The sequence below is a fragment of the Pyricularia grisea genome, assembly GCF_004355905.1.
Source record: "Pyricularia grisea strain NI907 chromosome Unknown Pyricularia_grisea_NI907_Scaffold_4, whole genome shotgun sequence".
NCBI classification, from domain to species: Eukaryota; Fungi; Ascomycota; class Sordariomycetes; order Magnaporthales; family Pyriculariaceae; genus Pyricularia; species Pyricularia grisea.
The window spans coordinates 4,288,045-4,313,256 of NW_022156718.1; the positions used below are offsets into that span (position 1 = coordinate 4,288,045).

The following is a 25,212-nucleotide window of genomic DNA, read 5'->3' on the forward strand; positions in this document are numbered from 1 at the left end:
TTTTCTCCCTCAAATGACGATCATCCTTTCCAATATTGCAAACCTCCCTTGTCTCTCTAGCCACTCGAAATGTGGGCTTGTTTTCTTCCATCCTTTCCCCCCTTTTGGGACTAATCATCCGGTACTATATAATTTGTCCAGGGTCAACGATGTCAATTAACAAAGTTCAACCCCTTTTGCGGATCAATATATCAAAGGCTGGATCAGGATTAGACGAAAAGTCATGAAACATGGTTGGCGGTCGGCTCTTGCCGTGGGGCCACTTCAGCTCATATCCAAGAAGCAGTTCGCATAGCATAAGCTTGATCTCATTTGCTGCAAAGTGTCTTCCGGGACAAGAGTGGGCCCCCGCACCAAAGTTAATCGAATCCTCGGATACGTAGGCAAAGTGATACTTTTGAGGATCCACTTTTTTTCGCATGCGTAGAAAGCGTTCGGCATCAAACTTTTCGGGGTCGGGGTAGACGTCCGGGTCATGGTTCAGCTCATAGTTCAGAAAACAGCATTGTGTGTTTGCTGGAACCTTAAAACCATCGGCAAAGGTATAATCCTGTGAGTTTGTACGCTGGACCGTAACTTTATCCAAGATCTCCAAAATTAGTCTCAAAAAGGGTCATCGGGTCGCTTGTGATATCTGAACAGCAACTTACCTTGCCCGACAGGATGATAACGCTGGCTCTCCTTCATAAAGCTGTCCAACTTCACGAGGCGGTCCAGATCATGCTTTGTCCATTCCGAAGAAGTGCCCTCGGTACGCACCATGCGAATTTCCTGCAAAATGATATCCATGTACTCGGGTCTATCCAAAAGATCATACAACGTGGACAAGGCGGATGCTGAAGTCGAATGAATGGAGGCCATTGATAAGAAAAGTTGTTCGTCCGATAGTTCCATCAGGTCTTTTCTTCTATTGGGTTCTTTGTTTATCAACCATTGAATACCATCCACAAATGACTTTTCGTCGGCGGCTGTCCTGATTCGTCGACTTTCGTAGCTGGGGGCAAGGAGTTCAGCACAGCGCTTGCGAATCTTATAAAGGTTTTTGGCTCCGGGATGGATCCATGGAACCAGCCGCCGTAGGCAAGTCGGATATTTTGCTCGTACTTCGTGAGCAGTTTGAACCAGAGTCAGGGTAAATGTCACCATAATTGTTGTCCACTCTGGATTGGCGCTCAGTTCGGGACCTGCGAGAACCATAGATGTTACACGGGCGATCGTGTTGGCGAAAAGCATATATGGTTGCAGTGCAGTCCAATCTGACCAACAGTCGCGTAAGCTAGGTGGCAACAAGAGAGATAAGAAATTGACAAGTGGAGGTTGACGTACCGTTGCACTCAGGAATGTTATTTGCAAAGCTTTGCCTTACAAGAGCTCCCATGGGTGCGGTCAAGGTGCCTAAACAACGTTTTCTCCTTTAGCACGCTTCTTGTTTTCTGTTTCTTTTTTTCTCCTATGCGACGTCAAGCAGCCGTTTCTTGCCTAATTTTATATTATAGACAAGCTAATGGACCAATAGGAACATACCTAAATTCTTGTTAAGGTCCCCACGGACTACGTGAGACGCCATTTGGGACACTTGTGGTGCGTTGATGTACTCCAGCAAGAACAACTGATTGGAGAAAAGCTTGAAGCTCCAGCTGCTCTCCGTTGCGTTTTTCATTTCACTCAAATATTTGAATGGGAGAATAACTTGGGGGTAGCTTGAGTCCGCAGGGTTCCGCATGCGGAAGGGAATACCATTTTTGATGTACTGCTCAACGGTATTAGAATTTTCTCCATGGCTATCAGGACTGATTAGATACCAGGACTGTTCTCATACCTTGATATACCCTTTGTGCAAAAGACTTTTGGTATCTCGCATATATCTTTCCGGACTGTCATCATCTTCGAATTTGATGAAGGGCAAAATCTTCAAGTCGTATTGAAGTTTACTCTGAAAATACTGTACCAGCAAGTAGATGCCGATTGTAAAAACAGCACAACAGTATACAATGAGATCTGACATGTTGACAGGGTTGCAAAAGAGCCATTGGAATCTTGGCTAAAACGCATCGAGTTGGTTGATAGGGGAGATAGCTAAATACCTCCCTACATAGCTAAGCTACTTTGAATACCTAATAATAGCCACCATTGGAGAGAATGACTAGGCAAATACGTACAAGTGAGTCAGCAAATACACTGGTTGGATGGCTCCCCCCATATTCGGATTCGGGTATCCGACGTTTCAAGTGACCGACCATACTACTCTCCGATATGCTTGGCAAATTGTTGGCTTTATGGTGACTCATAATATCCCCCAGATTTATGTGATTGGTTAACTACTAGCATTCGGCATACAGGCGTCGGACATACCTTTTATTGCGATTTACATACTCTTTTTGACTAACACAGTGGGTTACCTGTTCTTAAGAGTGAGTGTACCGTTGATTTTAAGGCTACGGGGGTCAGAATCTCACCAAAATTGCAGCCCAACCCTGGCACAGTATATAAATAAACATTTCTGCTTAGCATTATACCTGATTATGGGCTAGAATATAGCTTTTTAGTCCAAACTCACTATAGTATGTGGCTAAAACCACTGTTTAAACTGTTGGAATAGAGATTTATGCGTTTAATTCTAGACCACGTGGCCCGGAAATGGACAGGCCCCTGAAGTGGTCACTTTATTTCCATCTTAGATTTGTAATAACAACTTATAGTCTCAGTGCTCAGACTAGACCCCCCTGCAATTGCAGGGTGGACCGGGCGCTCCATGTACCTTTCAGCCACATGGCTTTTCGACCAATCAAATCGGCCGAAAAAATCGCGCCCGTTCTAATTTGAGGACATCTTCTCGATTATCGCCGCAAATGGAGGTAATGGTACAGTATAGACACTGTGTGCGCACTGTATGCGCACCGGCGATATGGTGAATATTTTGTGTTTTTTTATTTACGAATATTTATTTAAATAAAAATGGAAAGTATTTAATAATAATATTATTATAAAACTTTTAATTAGGGCTTTTTAATCATTAAACCTTTATATTTGTATATATTATATACAAATTAAAATAAAAATAAATAATAGTAATACTATTTTAAACCCCTTATTTAAAAGTTTATATATAAATAATAATATGTATAAGTTTTTTATTTTTATAAAATAATAAGTATAGTTATATTAATATTCACGTACAAGTTTATTTTCCAAATTATCATTCGTTTATTTTTTATTAATATAAATATACGTTAAATTTAATATTTTATATAAATATTTAATAATTAACATATTTATTAATAAAAGGTTTTATAGAAAAGTTTTCAATATGATAAACCTTAATATTAAAAATCTATAATAATAAAATAACGTTTATTTTCTTATTTAATTTAAAATAAATATAAAATAAAATTAAAAGATTTATAAATTATATTAAATGTATATATAAAACACGTAATGTTAATAATATTAATATCTTTTCTTACGTGGACGTTTGTTTATACCAATTATTTAACCGGTAAAATTCTGGTGTTAATATTGTTAAAATTGGTAAAATTATAAACCCGTTTCAATTATAAAATATATTAAAAATATTTATTATTTTACCTATTCGAATATTTAATACCTTATATTACGTAATATATTAACCAAAATTTATTTATATAATATATACGTATATATTACCCCCTACGGGCAAAAAGTTTGAAATTATATCCAAAAATAAAAATATAATTATAAAAAAATCGAAAATTCCCAATATTTACTAAAAAACCAACCTCCATTTGAAAATTAAAGGCATTTATATCCTAATTCGACCAATATAACCATTAAAAATATAAAATAAATTGTTGTTAATTATTTGGTTAATTCCTATATCCGACGCGTAAACCTTTTATTTTTACGATTTTTATTTAATTAATTATAATGGAGTATTTGTCGCCGAATTAACGAAATTACCTCCATTTGAGCCGAAAATCGACAAATTATCCTCAAACCTGAACCAAAGTGATATTTGGTTGGACCCACAGGTACAAGCAAAGCCACGAATTGAGCCACGGCCACGCGGCTCAATTGGTGGAGCTCCGATTCAGGGATGAGCCCTGAGACTAAAGCTCACCACTTTTTCAGAGTAATTAGGTCTAGCACACATTTAGCCTCGTTCCGTGTCTCCAAGTTGGACTTCATTGTGTTATATAGAATGACGGAATCGTTTAAACGCTGTTAATTTTGGGGTTGCAGCATCACGAATATGAATGAGCCTAGATTTTTGGTGAAGTTATTAATCTTGTGCAAAAGGCTCAATCAACCGAAGGTTGTGAGTCACGGCATGGTTGTTCGTGCGGCACAAAAAAGCCCAAACAACGCGCACCCACAAGTATTATCTGCCCAAAAAATATATTCATCAGCTGTAAGCCCGCACAAATCATGCTGCAAGTATATGCAGATTCTAATCCGGGCCCAGGCCCGGTTATTGCCTAGAAAGATAAAGCTATTCTCACTCTGTCTATGTGGCAGCACTCTATAGGCAGTTTGTTATGTAACTGAACCCTCGATCGACATATCCCCAAAGTGCGTGCAAGGAGGGAGAATCACTTCAAGTTTGGTGTTATTTCGGCCATTGCACCGTTGCAATTATTACGCAAGGGATAGGCCTTGGATAAGCCTGGGCGTTGGCGAAATTATGTGTGAACCCAGAATCAGCTTGGAGGTCAAATGGCTTGAATGTATCGTACCCTTACCGTGTATAAATCTCGTCCACGCGGAGGGAGTCGGGGATGGAGTAAATAAATAGTGAAAATTGCCGCGTCGAATTATCTATGTCCATCTCTCCAGTACAAAGAGAAGCTATATGCAATCTGTTCCAATACAAAGGAAAGGGGTTATGTAAATCCATGGGTGCCTTACAGTGACAAGGCACTTGGATCGCACGTGCTCCTGTCTGACTAGGTGGGTATCCTGACCCAAGTTCGATGATCACTGTTTATTTCCACATTTAGCTTTGGGAAGTGCTTATCCCGATATTGAATTTCAGGTGCAATGAATGGAAGCAGCTAAACTTGAATGAACTCGCTAGTAATGGCTGTCCGGCCAAAGCACAGCATAACCCTGTTAAAAAGTTGAGCGGCTCAAGCAGTGTACCCGCCCCACTCCGATTCCGAATCCTACTCCGCGCCGATCGTAACACCTTCGCGGCAGCAAGATACATTGTACTCTGTCACTCCAGGTTTCGTTTTGAATCAATCTTGGCTCTTCCATAAGGCGTGCATACAAACAACGGGTAACCTGGGTACATTGACGGCTTCCTCACTGGGAAGTAGTATACTTACTCCTCCCTATACATGACCAACCATATCACCTAGTTAGAAATGTATTGAAGTAACAAACATCTTTTCTCATTACTTACTAGCAATTTTGCGCCCTGGCCGCTTTTTGTATTATTCTGGCCAACATAGGATGTCATGTCCTTTTTGTCGCCCATGTTTGTTTGCTCCAAATACTAGGCGAGAATCATGTCTTTGCCCCTGCGAGTCCTATCCTGTAGCTGAAGTAGATCGTTTCTGCTCCTGTGAGTCGATGTATATCCGAGAACCTCGGCAGGCTCCCAAACATGTCAGGTCACGATGCTATGGGTTTAGTACAGCAGAGAGCTCGTAGATTATTGATGGTTTCACTCCATCTTTCACATCAAGCTGCAAGATCGGTCCATTATTCAGGACGTTTACCCTGTGCCTTTTCACAGTTATATATTCCTTTTCCTCTGTCGCATTTTTTGTTTCATCCTTCGAAAGTTCGTTTCCGGAATTATTCGCTGGATTGGGTGACACAGCCAAGAAGTCGTTGCGGTGCGCGGTGGTGGGCCTTCGGACTCAGACACCGCCGCTTTCAGATCCGCTAACTACTGTGGTGATACGTAGTAATTAATTCACTCTCGCATGCATGACTGTGGTTAGACAGGATTGTAAGACGTTCTCACACCCAATCTGCAGGGCTACTACATGGGTTGCTAGCACGTTCTTGCCAAAGCTAGAATCCTCCCTCTATACTCCTTTCGCCAGTAATTTTTTTTTTCTAATAACCAATCTATTGCAGTAAGTTTCTGAGCATCCAGAGTAACGTAGTCCCGGCAAATCTGTTCCTTCACTACCTCATCCTGATTCGCCCCCTGTGACCCTCTCTATGGCCCTGTGCGTTCCTCCATCAACAAGTTGCAAATAACGAACGACTTGCAGTCACGCTCCAACGTCATGTCGAGCATCCTGCATCTATTCAGCTTTCGGACGGCCCACCTTGCCTTTGGGGCATGCCTGCTTTCCGCTGCCCCACTGCACCCCCCCTCTCCTCTACCCACCCCCCAGCTCGGTCTCGCCGTGCTGGTGGTCACGAAACAGCATTGATTCTCGTTTCCCAGATTCTTACGTAGGTTGTAGAACTCGTACATGTCAATCTATTTCTCGATTCGACCCTAGGCCCAAAGACTTGTTGACTGTAATCCACGTCCCGGGGCGGTTCCTCGCCGTTAATACGCTTGAGATAGTCATGCCGTACGTTATCCGCAATGACGATATTGAGAGTGACCTGGAGTGTCTGGTGCTTAAAATCAAGAATATGGCGAGCGAAATGTTTCGCATGACGATAAGACGAGTCACAACTGCACTCATCAGGGCGCGAACTTGAGAAACCTATCCAAAAGCTGTGAGGTTTTGGCCCTTCTCTAAAATCGCTGGTTACTGGGTGCGCTTTCATGGGTTAAGTGTTAGAATGCGTGAACGGTGGGATCGGGAGCGTATCATATGAAGCGGGAACACGGAATACCTTACTTGTCCTTCATATGCTTGTTTGGTTTTATCATCAAGTAGGCAATATAATTATTAAGTTAATAGAATCTTGTAAGCACATAAGCACCTGAACTCCTTCACCTAACATACTTCCCAAAATGGCACGGAGAAATTTTGAGCTCTCACATTTCTCAAATTCATACTATTCCGGACACATTTTCCATGCGCTCCTCTATATCAAAGCAACATTTTTCCGGAAGAGTTGGTGGTAACTACAGTACCCATTGGACACCCAGCCTCTGTGTAGCACACATGTTGCACCACACCTCAGAGCTGAGTCGTTCAGCTCAGACCTATCTGGCTCACCTCGTAACACCAAACCTCCTAAATATGTCAACAGATGACTAGCTCCAGCGGTATCAGTAAAGGTTATGGACATGGTTAACGGTTCAAGCCATTCCCCCCCGAAGAGAACGACAGCCTTTGCGGTTGGGTAGGAGCACATGACATCCCATATCTTGGCATCTGCAAGCCTTTGTGGCTGGGTTGCTGCAACGAGTAACGCTTTATACCATTGTAGCTCTTTTTGTCAAAGAGCTGCACTTACACAACTTATGCTTGAAACATTTGCATGATCCTCGCGAAGCATACAGTGTTTTACGACCTAAGTCATATCATACATCAATGATTTTGATAATTGTGCCTGCTGGTCAAAATGAGCCTTTTGATACCATCTCTTCCCAATATATAATATCACCAGACTCCCTAACGAATTCCATATTACTCCTTATTTCAAGGCACAAATCAGACACCCGCTTGGACCCCTTATCAAAACCATTGACCGGATCAATTACCCCCAAAACAAAAATCATCCTTTTCTTCGCTCATAAAACGTTCCCCTTGCTTCACTTGCCGTGGAACCCTAGGAAGTGAAGACGCCTAGCTCTCCACAATTACTCTATCGACCTCCTGCATAATATCGCCAAAAGCCCCAATCACCAACGTTGCCCCTCCCACATTTCAATCGCAGTACGTCGACAATGCCTGAAACAACCATTGCCTCTCAATATGGCGCCATAGAGCACTTGCCCCAGGCCAGGAACACCGTATGCAGCCCTTGCGACTCTCATCTTGTGCATGGGCTTTGTCGGGAGAGTTCAGTCTCCCCCTCGACGGCACCGACATCACCAACATCACCTACATACTCAGAGCGTGAATGTTTGCCGGCCCCCAAGTCCAGCCAGGAGCCCCAGCACGAATACAGTCAGCTCGGCCAGGGCTTAATGATGGCCATGGCGCAATACGTGGCACACCTGCAGAATGAGAAACTGCCCATGCCTAGTCTTGAGCCAGGTGTTCAAGCCCATGGCGGCCTGAAGAATCGACAAGGTGTAGCGGCGCGAGATGCCGTCGTTGATCTGGCGCAGAGGATCGTTGCAATGACAATGGATCCTGAGATGAGCCTTCTGATCAGCTCCTTGCAGGTGAGTGGTGTGAAGCTAAATTTTACCATGACAGTTCGGACGAAGCATTTAAGGGAGAGTAGCGCGAAATATTAGATGGCAGCCTGACTAACAGGACTTTCGGCCATAGTTCCATTTCTGCTCTTCGCTCAAGGTTGCCATCGACCTTAAAGTCCACGAGCATGTTCCCCGCCAAGGGACGATAACTTCTTCGGAGCTGGCCGCAAAAGTAGGCGCAGATGAGACTATTTTGGGTATGTACATTCTTATCCACTTTTACATCACGCCAGAAATGCAGCCGCAAACGATTCTTACGGTTAAATCAGATGATTGCATTGACTAATGTCTTGTGTCTAGTTCGAATTATGCGTGTACTGATCACCAAACATGTCTTTTCTTCTCCCACACCCGGCACATATGCCCACACGGCCATTTCATGGTGTATGATGAAGTCGCCCGACACGATTGATCTTTTGGGCCACCGGTAAGTCGGGCGCCCGGGAAATCCCATCTAGGACTTTCCAATTCCCCTACCAACATCGCACTTCTGCATAACCAAACTCAGAGGCGCGAGAAAAGCTAACTTTGGAATATCTCCCCCTCCCTGCAGACTAGACGAATCCTTCCGCGCCGCGAGCCGTCAGGCCGACGCGCTGGCGCTCACTCACCACCGTGAGCCCGACGAGGACGATATTCTGGGTTTCAGCCTGGCCTTTGGTACCAAGGCCAACTTTTGGGAGGTGCTGACCGCCGATGCGGAGGAGGAGCGATCGCAGCGGTTCAACCGGGCGATGAGGGCCGTCAGCATTAACGCACTGGGCGTGATCCCGCGGATGTATCCCTTTGACCGTATCGGCGGGGATGGGCTGCTGGTTGATGTTGGTGGCGGTCTTGGCCAGGTTGCGCGAGAGATTATGGCCGCGCACCGAGGCAAGGGATTGCAAAGATGCATTGTGCAGGATGCCCATGCTGCCGACGATGCGCAGCAGCAGCTGGAGGAGGTTCTGGAATCGAACCGGAACCTTGGGGTGGAGCTGCAAAAGCATAACTTTTTCCACAAACAGCCAGTGAAAGGTATACTACGAATTCCCTTTTCTTTTTACACGGTAGCCTAGCGGCTTTTAAAACAGAGAATGCAGGGGCTAACTAAAATATGGCTATTCCAGGCGCTGCCGTGTACTTTTTGCGGCACATCTTCCACGATTGGCCGGATCGGGCCTGCGTCAAGATTCTGAAGCAGACGGTTGAGGCCATGGGCAAAGACAGCAGATTGCTGATATGCGACCAGGTTGTGGACGACGAGCCGTCCGTTCCCGCCACGCTGTACGATATTGACATGTGGTCCCTTTTCGGCGGCAAGGAGAGGAATCGGTCAGAGTGGGAGGCTCTTTTCCGGGCTGCAGACGAAAGGCTGTACATCAACAAGGTTTGGACAACGGCTGAGGCTCCGACCACCATTTTGGAAGTATGTCTTTCGTAAAGAAAGGCTTCAAAAGTTTGGAAAATTACGTCCATGTGATCAATGTTTAGATTTGTTTCAGATATTGTATATTTATTGAGATGATCTTTGAGGTTATTAACTGGGTAGACACCTCCAAACTTAGTTTCGTTAAAGCTTGATCTTCAAGTTGTGCATGCAGGAAACGTACACTAGGAGGTGGGTCGTTTCCTTGCCCTCGTATTTGCATCTACATCACTAGTGCCACAATGGTACTAATTCCGTATCATGCTTCAGGCTCTGCAAATACTGCTGGGGCTATTGACTGCTTTGATACGTGCGTTTGTAAACCTATACCAGTTTTAGATGACCGGTCGATTGCGTCATCGCATAGCGCCTGTAAACCCTGCATCCCTTTGTTGACACAGAAGACGTATCTCGATGCAATACAAATCAGTACATAGAGATAGATCAGCGCAAGTTACGTGAGCTGGCCTTATGAAGTTCAAGGAATCCACCGGTATGCGAGTTGAAGCTATCCGCAGAACCGATAGTTCTGTGAACCTCCATCATAACATACAAACAATGTCTTGCATACGCCTTTAATTTACCACTGACCGACATAAGCGAGGCGGCGTGGACTCTGACTTCTGAAATCCCAAGTACCAAATGAGCCAATGCATAAAGACTGGGCTTGTTTGGTGGAGAGAACCTAAATTCAACTTGGCATGTGACTGTGACCTTTTGCGGTGTGAGGGTGAACTTTCAAGCTGTAGATGAATATATAATTACTTTACCCCCTGCATGTTGCATACCATCCTACGCAATGTACCCTGGAAAATTTCTGTTATTGATTGGTAGCCATATCTGAGTGGCGAATGGATTCTGGGCTGCTTGGGAAATATAAAAATATACGAGTGCCCAATTTCCTCTGCTGTCTGGGTTTTATGCCGATTCTCTCCAAGGCCACGAAATAATCATCTCGCGGAATCACGGGAAAGACCAAGAAATAACTCCTGCTTCTTCATCAGTACTATCTTCTTGGGGTTTCTTGGGTATATTTCCTAGCACAGGCAAAATGAGAGTTAACACCGCCTTTACTGCTTTGGTGGGCGTTTCCACGCAGCTGGCCAGCACAGCTCCCACCCAGCCCCTCGTCATGAACCGCACCATCATTCCTCCTTGCCACCAAGAGAGCGAAAGATGCCGCGTGATCGGGCCGGGCCCTCGTTTCTCGCTCACTTTCATGAGGTAAGATATCCGGGTCCCCACCGGTCTTTTTTCTTGCAGTTCAAAAAAAAAAAAAAAAAAAAAAAAAAAAAAAAAAAAAAGCTACACGAAAGCTCATGCTAACTGCCATCTCTTGGATGAATTTAAGCACGCATGGGCTAGATGTTCAACGCCAGGCTATTGAGTCAGCCTGCGGCGTCGCCACTGAGTCCTGGGATGTTGAAACCCCCCACGTTCCGCCCGGGGGTGAAGACTTCGGATGCATTCCCGTTATCGTCACCTTCAATCTGGCGAATTTCACCGGCGAGGACCCCAAAGTTTGTGTCGCCAGCGGCCTCAGAGGGCCATTCCCGTCAGCTATCTGCGTGGAGTAAGAGAATTACGATCGCGGAGGTTTGTTAACCAGGAGAATCGAGAATCTTTTGTCTGATGATTATCTCCCGTCTTTTCTCCCGTCCTGTTTGCCTTCTTTTGCTTCTTCTTCTTCTTATCTGATTTGTCTGGGTCTGGAGTAATTGTCACATCTAGCGTTGATTAGTTGTTATTCCCAGGTCGGGGAATCGAGACAAGTCACAGCAGTCACATATGATGGCATTCCGAATGCCCAGCAATCTTGTGCAAGGCTTTTTATGCAAAAGCTCAGGTGACCTCTCACAGCGTGACAAACCAGTAAAATGAAAGCCAACAAAGCGTAATATTGATTAAACTATATAAAGAAAAACTCGTATCGCAAAAGCTATAATATTCAATCCAGTGACCCAAGAAAAAAAAAAGCAAAAGTACCAAAGCTGTGGAGCTCATATGCCCAATAGTGCCGAGACCAGTCAAACAAAGGGTTCCAAAACATCTCAAAACAATCATTCGGGTCAATCGGGCTTCAGGGAATACATCTTCATCAAACTAGACTTGACAGCCTGGTGTTGGTCAAGTCCAAAATCATTAAGAGTGTGTTTGAAAATCCTATGCAGAGCGCTGACGGCCAATCTGATTGGAGCGCATGTACCGAGGAGCTTGTGAGTTGGCCCTCTGTAACTGAGCCATGTTCCTTGCCGCCTGTTGGCGTGCATCGGTAGGAGCGGTCCTGAGTCCCGTCCCTTGTGGATTAGCTTGGTGGTACTGGGCCATTCTCTGGCTGGCCCTTTGGCGCGCAGTTTGTCCGCTGGCGCCAAAAGAATCTTCGGCGTCATAAAACACTTCCTCGTTCTGTTGAGTAGGCCTACGGTAGCGTGTGCGGACGCTCTGCGTAGTGCCGGTAGGATTGCCATACACATCCGTGTTTTGTGGGTTGTTACTTAGTATTTGTGTCATTTTCCTATTGGCCATTTGCCTCGCAGTTTCTTGGTTGGCGTCATAAAACGTCTCCGTCTGAGGAGCATTAGGACGTTGGCGTGTGTGGGCGCTGGGCACAGGTCTGCCACTCCATGACCCGAACCTCCTGGGGCCCGGACCCGGGAAAGGGTTTCGACGCTGAAGCGGCTGGTGCTTCATGGTGCCGGAGCTGCCGCTAATGGAATCTCTCTGCACAACAGCCGCACCATTGTCGAACATGGCGGGAGCGTCGGGTTGCTGCTCTCTGGTGGTCCCCAGGGCGAGCGCATGCGAGCTGCAGGCCGCGATGGTGTAAAGTTGGAAGATTATGGAAAAGCGCATTTTTGTCTTGTCGGGTTATCTGGTTTGATAAATTTGAGAGTAAACGACGAACTCAACGTGAGGAGGGTATCAAGTCGGAGTTGTTCAACGAGCAAGAAATACAATTGCAATTAAAATAAGACTGTGCCCAACGTGGGAATGGGAAGTGATGTTGTCAAAAGAGGGAGATAGAAAGGCAGTTGATCGCTTGATGATAGGATAAGAAAAGAAAGTATTTGAAAGGTAATGGACGACGAGAAAGGGCCCCCTTTATACATATCTTGGCTTAGCATCGATTGTTCCTATTCTTTGCGCGACTGGCTATTTCGCCCTCAACAGCCCAGTCGTGAGCAGTGATTTAATCCCAGATGCCGAAGATCGACAAATTTGAAACCTTGACTTAATTCTCCGAGATCTTTTTCTGTACCTCGTAAAAGTCGAATTTATGCTCGATCAAAAACTTTTTTTTTTTTTTCTGACAAGGACCTTTGAACCCCGTGTTAAAACCAGATGCACTAAGTCCAACAGTCGCAAGCTTTTTATCGAGGCAGATGAACAACATATTTTACTACCTGCTGAACATACTTGTTAATAATTGTTAATAATTTGCCGAACTTGCCTAATAGTCCCGGGTGACAGATCACAGGATATAGCTAAGAAACCGAACAAAAACCGCGCAAAGTTACAAAAATAAAAACGAGAATAAAAAATTAAAAAAAGAAAAATAAACTAAAAATGGGGTATTCAAGATTATGCAAGATCAAATTATGTAGATCCTTTAGTCACGTTCACGGGAGAATGACATTAGCCTTTCTGTAAAGCGGGGAGGGGCTGGTAACGAGAAATCCATTAATCCACGAGTGTGGGCTTTTTTTAAGTGGGAAAAGGATTAGCGTCGTGCAACTGTAGCATTTGCATCAGGAAAATACGTCTCTGCCTCGAGAAATTTACAGTAGTGGCAAGGCGCTAGCTAGCACTGCCGAACAGAGACGGCCGACTCATACCTAGGCTCCAGACTCGATGTTTTGCGTCAAATTAGATCGCCGCAGTCGTATCACGGGCTTATCTAGGTACCTGTCTTTTTTTATCATACCACGGTTGGAATCATGGACTTTTGTTATTTTTATTTTACATTCGTCTGGATGCATTCGGATTAGAACTAGAAAGAAAACGCAATTAATATGGTTTCCAGGAAGAAAGCTCACCAGTCCACGATTCCAATGCACTGTAGAATACGCGCAGGTCTCTATTTTTAGTTTGACAACTTACCATCATAGGTGTAATTTATTGCAACGCTGTTCGATGTAGGGTTTCTTTTTATGGAATTCTTGAAATCCTAGTTCCAAACCCGCTCTCCCTAACGGGGACTGTTGACGGAAAGCCACTTGAAAGCGGCAACCGAATATTGCTTTGTTAACCTGTGTAAACTTTAAACTGACTATCGATACGTGCTTTGCTTTATTAACACGTTCAAATTTAGCTAGCTGCACATGGGCTGAATTTTGATGACGATGATAAACGGGATTAAGGCGCAAATGTTTGCCTGGATTCTGGAAATCTGCGGGGTCACATTCGGGGGCCCCAACCCAGCGCCCCCACTCACTGTGTAATTTGACAACCATGCCATGCTTGCTACCTTGAGCTGCCAACAAGAAAGCCACCTCGCCACACACGACCTACCCGAGTAATTGAAGGATGCTCGATACGGTAATCCAACTCGGCCCAAACGGCGTCAAGGACGGGGAGTTGTGCACATTGCTCCGCGCGCATACCGTTGCGGCAGAGCAGTCAAAAAGCCGCCATAATAGCAAACTTATCACTCGCGCCGAGGATGCCGTAGCCTCCGACCCTGAAGTGCTGACCAGAGACGAACACGGCAATACTTGGCTCGCCATTGGCGATGATCGATGGTCGGCCGGTCGATTCGAGGCCGTCACCATCGCCGACTTGCGCGAGCGCGCCAAGCAAGCCCGCGCAGCGACTTCCCCTTCCGCAAGTGCACCCCGTTTGCGAATTTGGGTCTTCGGCGGGGCGTCCATCGCCACCGACATTGGTACCCTACAGGCCACCGCCGGGGACAATGCACTGTTCCAGGTCGCTTCGCAGTTCAACTGTCTGGAATCACCAGCCGCGGCACAGCTAGCTCCCGTGCGCCACTACGTCCACGACAACACGCAGGGTCCGCGGGCCGCGGTGGGCGCTTTCCCCGCCGCGCTGCTGCGCCACTACCGCGCACCTGGTCCAGACGGGAAGCCGTTTATCCAGACGACCGACGGCATGCAGCTCGATCTGCTTGACCAGGCGATCAACCCGTCGCTCGGGGGCCGGCGCAATGGATACTTTGATGGCAGCCGGGCGCGCGACATCGCCGCCATCGTCGACGCGCTGCGTAACAACCAAGACGGGATCAAGGTCGGCCTGCAGATGGAGGCAGAGGTGGTACTAGGTGCGAATTGGTACGGCGCCGTGGAGGGCCGGCCGCGCATCGCGCAGGTCTTCACCTCGACCGTAGCGGGCGGCTTTTACGGTGGCGAGCGAGCATTTGGGAGCAGCTTCCCATCCGTCTGTGCGATACTGCTCCGCGCCGCTTACCGCGGTACTCTGCTCGCTGCGGCGGCGGGTAGGCGGCGAAAGGTGGTGCTGACGCTGATTGGGGGTGGCGTCTTTGCGAACGACCTGGCGGTCATTTGGACGGCTATCACCGAAGCCTTGGAGCATGTGGAGCCTTTGCTGAGTGGCGATATGGATGTGTTTGTGAATGTGCGGGACTTGCGGGACTTAACACGCGCGCTGCATGTCGACGAGCCCCTCAGGACGGTGCGACGGTGGGGAGGCGCTGTGATTCGGTTTGAGCAACATGGTCAAGTTCTTGTTGAGCGTTGATGAGTTGGGGCAGATAGTAAACTCATTGAATGTATTCGCCGCTAGGGGCTATATCATGGCTGTCCGGAAAGTTGGGGGCTCTAGGCCAAACGTCTACGGTATGCGGCTTATGCCAAGCGGAACAAAATAACTCACGGATTATCTGGACCCTTGGATCGCTGGAAACCAGTAATTTGTCTTTGAGCATCGTCACTCGTCACATGAGCCGCTACAAAGAAATGTTCAACCGCCTTTAGTCCACTCGAGGCTCCAAGCAAAACAAACGGTCGTTTGTTTCGATGACGTTGTCAATATGCACCCTGGACTCCTGTCATATATCTCACAGCACGTTTGCCAAGACTTGAAGATGTTGACTCATGTATTCCTTTTGCTTGTGACCAGTCTCATGGACTTGCTATCCCGGCTTGCTGTGTGTGATACCGTCAAGAAGTACAAATTTATTCACAATGCTTCTGAGATTTCATGTGACTCAATCCATACGATTGGAGGACCAAATGAGTGATGGTCATTCCACTAAGTTTACTAGCTACATTGCAATGTTCATTCAGCCTCTGGACACCGATAGCAATACAGGGGTTATGTCAGAACATGACTGCTTCAGCCTTTGCCATCTCCTTTCAGCCCCTTTCAACGTCGAACACTCCTATTTCTGACCAGCCCATGGTCATGAAGCTTGTGCATAGTCTTAAACCTTGATTGAGCGACGTAGCACCTGGAAGTCAGCCGGGACAGCCTCAGCGCCGGCGCCGGAAGCAGCAATGGCGCTCTTCAGACAAAGTAACACGTCAGCATTTCGGGTATACAGATAGTCTTTCCCATCACCTTTTGCCAAAAAGTGAAAGAGAATAGGAAGAACTCACCAGCTCGCTAACCTGATCATCCGAGAGGCTTGTAATGTTATACTCGGTGCCATCAGCAAGACCAAGCGTGTCAGGCTTGACCGTGGCTGTACATTTGCCTTGAGGCTGCTCGGCCGGACATGTATTGTCGATGGCGCGCTTGCGGTTGAGGAACCAGTACGAGCCACCCGTGCGATCGCCACGTGTAATGTACGGGATGCAGAAGAAGTCGTTGCCGTTGGAATCCCCTGTACCTCCTCCTGCGTTACAGCCTCCTTCAGTATAGGCCTGGCCGCGGATACGCCAGTCCCTCGGGATCTATAACACACGAATTTAAGTTAATGCTTAGTATCTTTCATGTCTTTTTTCTACTTTGAAAAGAGCCGTGTGAACGACCACAAAAAAGAGATAATTTTTGAAAAAGAACTCACGGCTGCAAAACCAACGCTTGCCCTTGAGCCGCCAAACGGAGTACAACACACGTTGGGGTTGAGATTGGCACAACCCACCCAGGCTCCGGAGCAGTTGTCGCCTACAAAGCCCCTGACGTCAATGGCCGACGCGGTGGCCGCAAGGGTGAGGAGAATTGCTGAGAACTGCATATTGAACTGTGTGCAGTAGAAATCTGGAATTCGGTGCTTGAGTTGCTAATTTGATCAAGGGATGAAGAGCTGGCGGGAGATGCTGGATAGAAGACAACCAGGAGCGATTTTGGAGGGAGCGCATGCCTCGCTTTTATACTGTTGTCCTCTCCTCAAATTTATTTCTCTTTCGGACTCTTCTCTTGATCAGCAGCCGTATACTTCCCCGGTGTGAGACTTTGCTGTTCACCATGGAGGCGAGGCCTTGGCTTGCTGACTATAACGCGCAATTGGGGAATAGTCTCGGGATGGATACTGAATCATTTTCCAGCATCTACACCGCTTGGTCTCTAACAAGCTCTCAGGGTTTGTTATTTTGGCCAAATCCATTACTCCCGCAACGTATCATATATGTTTCTTTCCATCTTCTATCCCATTCCGGGTACCTAAGTAATTGACAACTCGTCGCCATTCGGACCACTCCTTCATTTAAGTGTGGTTTTGGCCACTATTATCCGTTGTTTCTGCGTGGGGTCTGGATTCTGTTAGTTGCCAAGAAAGAAAATCGAGGCTCAAAGGGCGTCATTGTGGACCCAAGGTTTGACTTGGTGAGATTCCTATTCCGTTACTCATACTGGTTATATTATTTGCACCCGGCGAAAAACAGAATCCTTGCACCGCTGCCTGCAGTCGTGGGGCTTGGTATCGGTAGGTGAGATCACCGTGTAGCCGTTTAATGCATATAAGATGTACACAGGCTAAACATGTAAATTACCTGCTGACTCCTTTTCCAAGCAAGAGCCCTTCGTCTCCACTCGCCCGTGTGGTAAACGCACAGCTTACGTTGGAGAGGCGGGTTGGAGGGTGACATTCGGGTCATCGGGGGTACCCGCTCGCATTCCACTCGAACTCTCCACTGCATTCAAGCCACCCAGTCAGAAGTTGGGCTGATCATTGGTCCTGCACCCCCCTTATTGATGATTTCGTAGTAGTTTGTCGTGAGATGTGGATTGAAGGGCCTTTGTTGACTGGCGCCTAATCCTGTGTTATCCCAACCGAAAGTCCATTTTTATCGGAAGTGAATGCTTTTCTTCGCTTCTATCCTCGTCGCCCTTCTCATTGGTCTTTTCACCATCCTTGTGTTTTTCTTCATTCGTTTCCTTTGTTTCTTTCTTTCTTCTCCCACCCATTTTCTCTCCCTGAAGAGGGGCCTACGAGCGACAGGGGGGATGAGTTCATTTTGATGGAATGCGAGGGGTTGGGAAATATCGAAATGTGTAAAAAGCGAACAGGGTGGCAAACTCACTTCGTCCAATTCGGTTCCCGGTCTTCCTGCCAATCGTGTTCATCGACTTGAACAAGGCCCCGTATGGATAAACGCCTGGTCCGCCAGGCCTCTTTCACGTCCAGGCGACGTTCCAAATGTACTTTCTTACGCTTAAGTCTATTAGCCAGGAATTGCCTGTGTCGGGTAGGCTTTGCACAGCTTTTGGACCTTGGAAGGGCTCTTGCGCACTTCAGCCAGCGGGCTTTGTGACCAAGCCAAAAGGTCTTCGCTAACTTGTCGACAGAGAGGTCCTGGTAGCCCCCGTGCTTTAGGTTCTGCTGGAAGCGCTACGTGTAGGGGACAAAGTCGGTTATCGCATCGCGCTCCTAACATACCCTACTATCTCACAGCAGTGGAATTTCTTGCTGGGCGTTTGGATCCTCGGCTTGTATATGATAATATGTTGGATCAATGTTTTGCGTCTAGATATGGAAGTCACACGCAACGGACTTAGTATTATTTACAAATCCTTCAACTCTTTGGCCGTGCTGCCGATTATATAATGGTTCACGTCGGCTGGCACCCAGCTGGCCGCTGTCAGGACTCGTCTTTGCCATCGCCAGCAACATTGCGATTGGTGGCGGCAGTTTTTGAGATTGGTATTTTATCCGGGAAGCTCTTTTTTCGGGCATTTCCAGCTTCAACGTCCAGTGTTGCAAGGCCGCAAGAGCCAGATTTTGCATTAGTGTTAGTGTTACATATGGTTGTGGTTTTGATGAGGATTCCCGTTGCCGTTTCCACGAGTAGTCGACCACCACTTGTCGCAGCCTCCTGACGCTTGCCCATAACTTCTCATGGTGGTGGTCCCGCTTGACGCGTCAAAACTCTCTGGAACCGTCGCATAAACCTCAAATCCTTGGATGATGGACAGGACCTCGAGTGGGCCCTCTGGGAGGCACTCTTCAAGGTCTTGCTTTTCCAAATGCGTGCAGTTTAACCCCTTGGAGTGTGAGTACAATGCAGTTGACGACAGGCTCTGCCTGTTCCGTTACGGGTCGGCAATTGACAGCGTTGGGGCCCGCCTAGTGATCGACAGCAAAGGGTTCCTTGTCGATAGTGACGCTGCCCGGCTGCCGTATCCGAAGCCGTCTAACTCGAATTTGATTGGTGAACCCGCAAAGGAGAAGGGGCTGAGGAATGGACCCACTAATTAGGCATATATATAATGACGCACACTAGAGGATACGTGCAGCCTGAATTATAGGGTAGGAGAGCCATGTATTGGGTTGAGTAGCGCCATCTAGCTAAAAGAGAGCGGAGGCTCTTTTATCCTGCTCCCAACGCTGACTCAGCGCTCGCTGTCATGTGATGACTCGATCTATCGGATTATCTAATGCGACATATAATGTAAATTATCACATCAGGGCTTGGTTATGGTCCATCTTGACATCGTAGAATAGGTCGCGGGCTATCGCATCCATGGTGGCGATGGGTGACGATGTTGTTAGTAGAAAGGCTACAAGCCACCCGCCCGTAAAAACTAATACCAATTGATTTTGATCCCAGAATAAGCCTGGCCGAAGAATAGAGCAAGTCTGACCCGGCGTGATGAATTTTCAAAACTCCTGTCACTGGTCAGCTGGGCAAAGAATCATGAGATTCCCAGTAACTCTCAGTTGCTTGTGTTTTACATTCAATATTATGAGATTTCTGATGGTATTTACTGCCTCGAATTGCTTGGTAATTTGGGATACTTTGACTTGCTGCAGTGCCATTCTGGCCGCTGATATTAAAAAGCTGGTAAAGCGTGGCAAAATGTGAGCCGTTCCAGCCCGATTGGGTTTTAGAAGAAGAGAGCAACCTGCCGGGACATCACTTTCTCGAGATGCTTTTCTTTTAGGACTAAAGCTTTGTAGTTTTGCCACGCCACGTTTCGCTGCTTCTTTTCGATCACTTAATAAATTGTGCATTTATCGTTGGATTGCTCAGGACCAGGACAACTGCCGCATGGCAATCTAATTGAAAAGAACCGCCCTGGGACTTAAAATATTTGGTTCCACCCCAATTTATTATATGCGTGATTATGAGAGAAAGTCCGGTACGTATCTTCCGGTCTTCATGCCGAGATCTTACCCCTAACAGGGTTATTTTGGCCCTTGAATGTTATAAACCGCTATCGAAAAAGAATTTGGTCGGTAGGCATATGTATGAGAATGGATCTAAATGCACCCGCTGACCTTCCTGAAACTGACCAAATACCCAAACTTGTTTATTATCTAGTGAATGGGTGATACAGGCCTTTATAAATGGGTATTCCGCCTCTTAATCTTGGGGCAAAAGAAACCCTAGGAAACGGAAAAAAAACATATCCAAATTTCAAAACCTTGTTTCATCACACTGGACTCTATAAAAGCTGGTGCTTATATGAGCCGACTATTGGGTTCTGGAAAAATGACCATGAACCCCAGATCACGGGACATTATAGCCGCACTTAGCCGTCATCTCCTTGAGGCGAAGTAAGCGGCGATTAGAAATTGCCGACGCACCCCACATTTCGGCACTTTGCAATATATTACCATGGTCCTCTGGTTGGGGCACTTGTCAAACCCTCCATAAATTTTCACATATTTCAGCACAGCTCATAACGATTATGGAGGGGATATTCCCTTATAAAAGTTGGGCTATTTTCCAGTGACAGGGTCCAGTGTATAATGCTTCCACTGTTGGAATAGGGAGTTATGCGTTCAATTCATCAATTGAATGATAAGTCACGGGTTTGACCGCACGGGCCAATTACACGTGACTCACCTAACTAAGTGATGGTATAAAACGGAGAGGATATTTAAAAGCTCTTTTCTAGACTGTTAGATAGAATATGCACAATATACCTACGTTATCTTATAATAACGTTTTGTTAATCGATCAGCATAAAGAAAAGCCTATTAACAGGGCGGCTATTTTATAAAAGACCACCGCTAAATTATAATCGGGTGGATAACCTTGACTTAATAAAATAATATTAATACATAACGCAACATAAATAACAGCCAGTAACTAACTAGCGGCAACGGTTATAATAAAGAAAACGTAGTGTTGGTTTATGCTTTGAATTAATTTTTCACCAATGTAAAGTTAATATTAATAACATACATAATATCAAATGAAAAGCGGGGCCAAATGTAAATCGAATAATAATTTATTATAAATAATATTCGTTAACTGGATTAAGTGTAACCATGGCCAAAAAGGAGTGAATTTATAAAATACGTATGTAAATATAAAATTAATTAACGAAGGCAAATAAGTATAAAAGTAAGTCCGTTCTAGGTCTAAAGGTATACAAATACAGGCTTTTTACCCTATTATTATCTTATTTAAAATAACGCATAAATAATATTCCGATAATATTAAATTTAAATATAATTAAAATATAAAATATTTAATAATGTAAATTTTTAACAGGTAATGGAAACCTAAATAAACCTTTACTCGGTTATAAATTATTACAAATGGTTAAATATTATATATAAATAGCCAAAGTTAATTCTTTTTATAAATTATATAATATTATTATTATAATATTAATTAATTTAATTAAAACATCTTTAATAACATTATTTATATTCTGTTAAAAAAAGCGCGCCGCACTATAATTTATAATAAATTATCAAAACATAATTTAATTACTATTTCATGCCTTTAACTCAACAATATTACAAATATAAAAAAAGAAACAAATATAAAGGTTAATAAAATAATTGTAATCGTCGTAAAATTTCTTATAAATACACCTTCCTCTTTCCAAGCCATGAAAATACCAAACTCGCTAATATTCCATCTTTTGTTCTTAAATTTATTACGCCTTTATCTCTTAAATCAAATTTTACTTATTAAAATGCGTTTCGAACTCCCCCTTATTATAGCTTTTATCGCCCATGTGGCTCAGGCCAACCCCACGTTACTTAATAATTTAAAGGCTCGCCAGCTCGAACATGGACGTAAGTTTCCCTCACAGTTTTATTGACTACTTACTAACGTTTTTATTTTCAAGATGGTGTGACCGATTACGACGAATGTGTTCGGCTCTGTCTGGAACGTATTATGCTCCAATATAACAGACATGCAACCAGTGATGAGAGTAGGGATTGCGATACCGGTTGCTCTGAAAAACATTCCCACAGGGCTTCAGGAAGGGAAAGTAAAGAGTCCCCGCGGATGGCTGGAGTAAAGCAAACCCGAAATTAAACGGTTAGGGAATTAAGTGTAAAGCTTCTTAATATTATAAATATTTGGTAGAATTTACAGGTCCTGGCGTTTTTAACAAGCGTGGCGGTTTTATAGTGAAAAGTTTAAGTTCATCTTTTAAACAGGCTGGTTTGCCAGTCTTATAACTTGCGAAAGTGTATTTAGTAAATTAATATTGCGAATGCTTGGTTTTAACCTCTGCCCCTTTTAAGTTTCTATAATCGGTAAATGTTAATACGTCTTTCGTTCTATTAATCGATTAACAGAACGTTATTATGAAACAAAGTGGTTATATTATATATATTTTATTTAATAGTTTAAACAAAAGCTTTTAAAATATCCTTTTCGTTTTATACCATTATTCAAATAGGTGAGTTACGTGTAATTGGCCCGTGCGGCCATTCCCGTAACTTATTGTTTAACGTTGCGTACCCCCTGTTCGGCACCCCCCCTGTTCGGCACCCTGAAAATCTAACAACGAAATGCCTACTTTTATAAGCTGATTTAAATATAAAATTATCAACGGACAAAAATACAATCGTTTTCACGCTTCTCCGGTTCATTAACCTCTTCTTCATCAGCTAAAGGTTCCAAATTTTCTATATCCTTTTCCTGCAATCCAATAATGTTCTGTTTGTTAACCAAAAGCTCGTTTGGATCCGGAACCACCCTCCTCCTTTTAACCGGCCGTATTGCCTCCAGTTGTGCTTCCAATAAGCTGATTTTTTGCTGGGCGCTAGCCAAAAGGGTATCTTTAGCTTCGAAGCTTTTTTGGACTTTTGCAAATAAAAGACGTGAAGTAGCGTTGGTTTTGTTGGATTGGGAAAGTTTTTGCAGTTGAAATCGGACATCTCGGGTCGTTTTAGGGGTTTTCCAAATAAGTAAAGACGGGTCGTTAATTTTTTGGGCTGGGCTTTCCGGTGTTTTATCCCTTTGCAAACCGTTGTTTTTATCTTTTATAACGTTGGCATTGCTATTTTCTAACAAAAAAGGGCTTAAAAGTGGTTTAACCAAGTTTACCGGCCATAACCCCGTTGTACGCCAACCAGATTGAATGGTTTTTGCTATAAATGCTTTTAATCTGGCTTTTCGATAACAAAGTAGGAAATTTCGTTTTCCAATAATTGTTGAACAGCAAAATTGGCTAACAAATCCAAGTTGACGTCGATAAGCTTCTTTTAACGGCCCAAAAACCGATAGATCCAATGGTTGGAGAACGTGTGACGAATGAGGGGGTAAATATAGGAGTTGAATATTGTTTTGCAAGCAAAGAAGCATAAATTCGTCCGTTATATGTGATCCATGGCCATCCAAAACTAATAACCGCTTTTCAGGGGTTAAAGGTTGGGTATACGGAATAAACACTTTTTTTAACCATTCGATAGCCGTTTCGTTATTTGTCCACCCGTTTTCGGTTGCGTGAAATTTCCAATTATCGAAAAGGCTTAAATCCGTCGGAAACCATTGTTGTTGTACGTTTTTTCCCTTAAATATAACAAGGGGAGGGAGGGCAACGCCCGTAGCCGATATACATTCGATTATAGTCGTCCAACCCCGCGTTCCGGGCTCTTTCCGTTGCAACGGCCGGATCCCGTTAAGCCCTAATACCAGGCCGTTAGATCCTTTACCTTCCATTATACCGGTTTCGTCCATATTCCAACGGTTTTCCGGTTTAATAGCGTTAATAACCGGGTTCGTAATATAAAGCCACCAAGATTTAATTACCTCCGTAGTAGCGCCATTAACCCGGGCGTTATCTATTCGACGGGGCCTTTGGGTCTTAAGGATTGGATAACGAGCCAAAAAACGAGTTATCCAACGTTTTCCAAGGCCTTTTGTCTCTCCGGCGGCTTGAAGAATTCGTTCGGCAAAAAAGCGTAATTCTTGATGCGTTGGCGGAAGCCCTAAAGCTGTTTGGGTAAGTACCCAATCAGCCAAATGCTTTTCCTGTTCCGTAGAAAGCCTTTGAAAAGGGCTTTGTGCTTTTTTATAAGCTTGAGAACCTTTAAGTCGACTTTGAAGTGTAGACCTAGGTATTCCCCATTTTCGGGAGGTTTTTGCAATTGGATTGCCATTATTGACGTCGTTAATTGCAGATATAAGCTGTTTTTCAGTATATTGCTTCATTGGAAAATGGAGAATCAAGATTAGAAAAAAGTAAATCCAAAAGTGAAAGATTCATCGAGATATTTATAATAGAAGTTGGAGGATAAAAATAAAAGTGTTGTTATTTTTGGGTGCCGAACAGGGGGGGTGCCGAACAGGGGGTACGCAACGTTACTTAATGGTTTTTGCTGACGTTGGTAAGGGTGTGGAAGACATTGAAAACGAACCGTTACCTTGGGCTGCGATGCTAAGTGAGCAGCTTTTCAAAATGTTAACTCACATGGCGTATGTGTTCCAACGTTAGACGTACCTAAAGCAGGGCGCCGTGCTAGGTGGCCTGGCGTTGCAAGCCTCCAGGTGACGTACGCCTTCCACTACTGTCAGCCACAGACAAAAGAGGTAAAACTGCATTTCAAGAGCTTAAAGAAGCAAATCCAGTGAGCTGTGATGGAACAGTGTGCTTTCTAACTTATATATACAAAGCTTTGTCAAAAGCAGTTTGGTATATTGGTAAAGACAATATATCACGTTCAATTGAGGCCGCTTCAATGCGTACAAATATCTGCGGAACATGAGACTAAACGCCATTGATTGTCAGTTGCACATCGTAAGTTTGTTTTGGTGATTTTTGGTGTAACTCGCCCAAATTTGGCGTCCATAGTTCCCTGGGCCTGCCACGGCAATAAACCTGGATGCTTTTCGTGACCAAGAGTTCCAGGATCTTCTTTCGCCTTGTTAAGTAGTCAAGTAGCGTCAGGCTGTCCCCACATTTTGAA

General features: G+C 44.8%; 7 protein-coding genes across 7 annotated transcripts; 4 read left to right on the forward strand and 3 right to left on the reverse strand.

Moving 5' to 3' along the window:
- Positions 1–166: 166 nt before the first annotated feature.
- PgNI_07976 (uncharacterized protein) lies at positions 167–2,005 on the reverse strand (the record flags this gene model as incomplete). The annotated part of the gene is given in 4 exon segments (XM_031127978.1): positions 167–576; positions 651–1,256; positions 1,525–1,807; positions 1,820–2,005. The coding sequence occupies 4 exon segments, from the start codon at positions 2,003–2,005 to the stop codon at positions 167–169; spliced, it is 1,485 nt and encodes a 494-aa protein (XP_030981528.1).
- Positions 2,006–7,795: 5,790 nt separating this feature from the next.
- On the forward strand, positions 7,796–9,698 carry PgNI_07977 (uncharacterized protein; the record flags this gene model as incomplete). The annotated part of the gene is made up of 5 exons (XM_031127979.1): positions 7,796–8,239; positions 8,349–8,472; positions 8,576–8,702; positions 8,829–9,292; positions 9,385–9,698. The coding sequence occupies 5 exons, from the start codon at positions 7,796–7,798 to the stop codon at positions 9,696–9,698; spliced, it is 1,473 nt and encodes a 490-aa protein (XP_030981529.1).
- Positions 9,699–10,734: 1,036 nt separating this feature from the next.
- PgNI_07978 (uncharacterized protein) lies at positions 10,735–11,260 on the forward strand (the record flags this gene model as incomplete). Its single annotated transcript, XM_031127980.1, has 2 exons — positions 10,735–10,907; positions 11,035–11,260. The coding sequence occupies 2 exons, from the start codon at positions 10,735–10,737 to the stop codon at positions 11,258–11,260; spliced, it is 399 nt and encodes a 132-aa protein (XP_030981535.1).
- Positions 11,261–11,752: 492 nt separating this feature from the next.
- On the reverse strand, positions 11,753–12,536 carry PgNI_07979 (uncharacterized protein; the record flags this gene model as incomplete). The annotated part of the gene is given in 2 exon segments (XM_031127981.1): positions 11,753–11,870; positions 11,890–12,536. The coding sequence occupies 2 exon segments, from the start codon at positions 12,534–12,536 to the stop codon at positions 11,753–11,755; spliced, it is 765 nt and encodes a 254-aa protein (XP_030981721.1).
- A 1,674-nt stretch (positions 12,537–14,210) lies between these two features.
- On the forward strand, positions 14,211–15,398 carry PgNI_07980 (uncharacterized protein; the record flags this gene model as incomplete). The annotated part of the gene is made up of 1 exon (XM_031127982.1): positions 14,211–15,398. One exon carries the CDS (start codon positions 14,211–14,213, stop codon positions 15,396–15,398), a length of 1,188 nt encoding a protein of 395 aa, XP_030981071.1.
- A 620-nt stretch (positions 15,399–16,018) lies between these two features.
- Positions 16,019–16,839, reverse strand: PgNI_07981 (uncharacterized protein; the record flags this gene model as incomplete). Its single annotated transcript, XM_031127983.1, has 3 exons — positions 16,019–16,164; positions 16,259–16,555; positions 16,669–16,839. 3 exons carry the CDS (start codon positions 16,837–16,839, stop codon positions 16,084–16,086), a joined length of 549 nt encoding a protein of 182 aa, XP_030981070.1. The 3' UTR covers positions 16,019–16,083.
- Positions 16,840–21,980: 5,141 nt separating this feature from the next.
- On the forward strand, positions 21,981–22,109 carry PgNI_07982 (uncharacterized protein; the record flags this gene model as incomplete). The annotated part of the gene is made up of 1 exon (XM_031127984.1): positions 21,981–22,109. One exon carries the CDS (start codon positions 21,981–21,983, stop codon positions 22,107–22,109), a length of 129 nt encoding a protein of 42 aa, XP_030981069.1.
- Between the last annotated feature and the right edge of the window lie 3,103 nt (positions 22,110–25,212).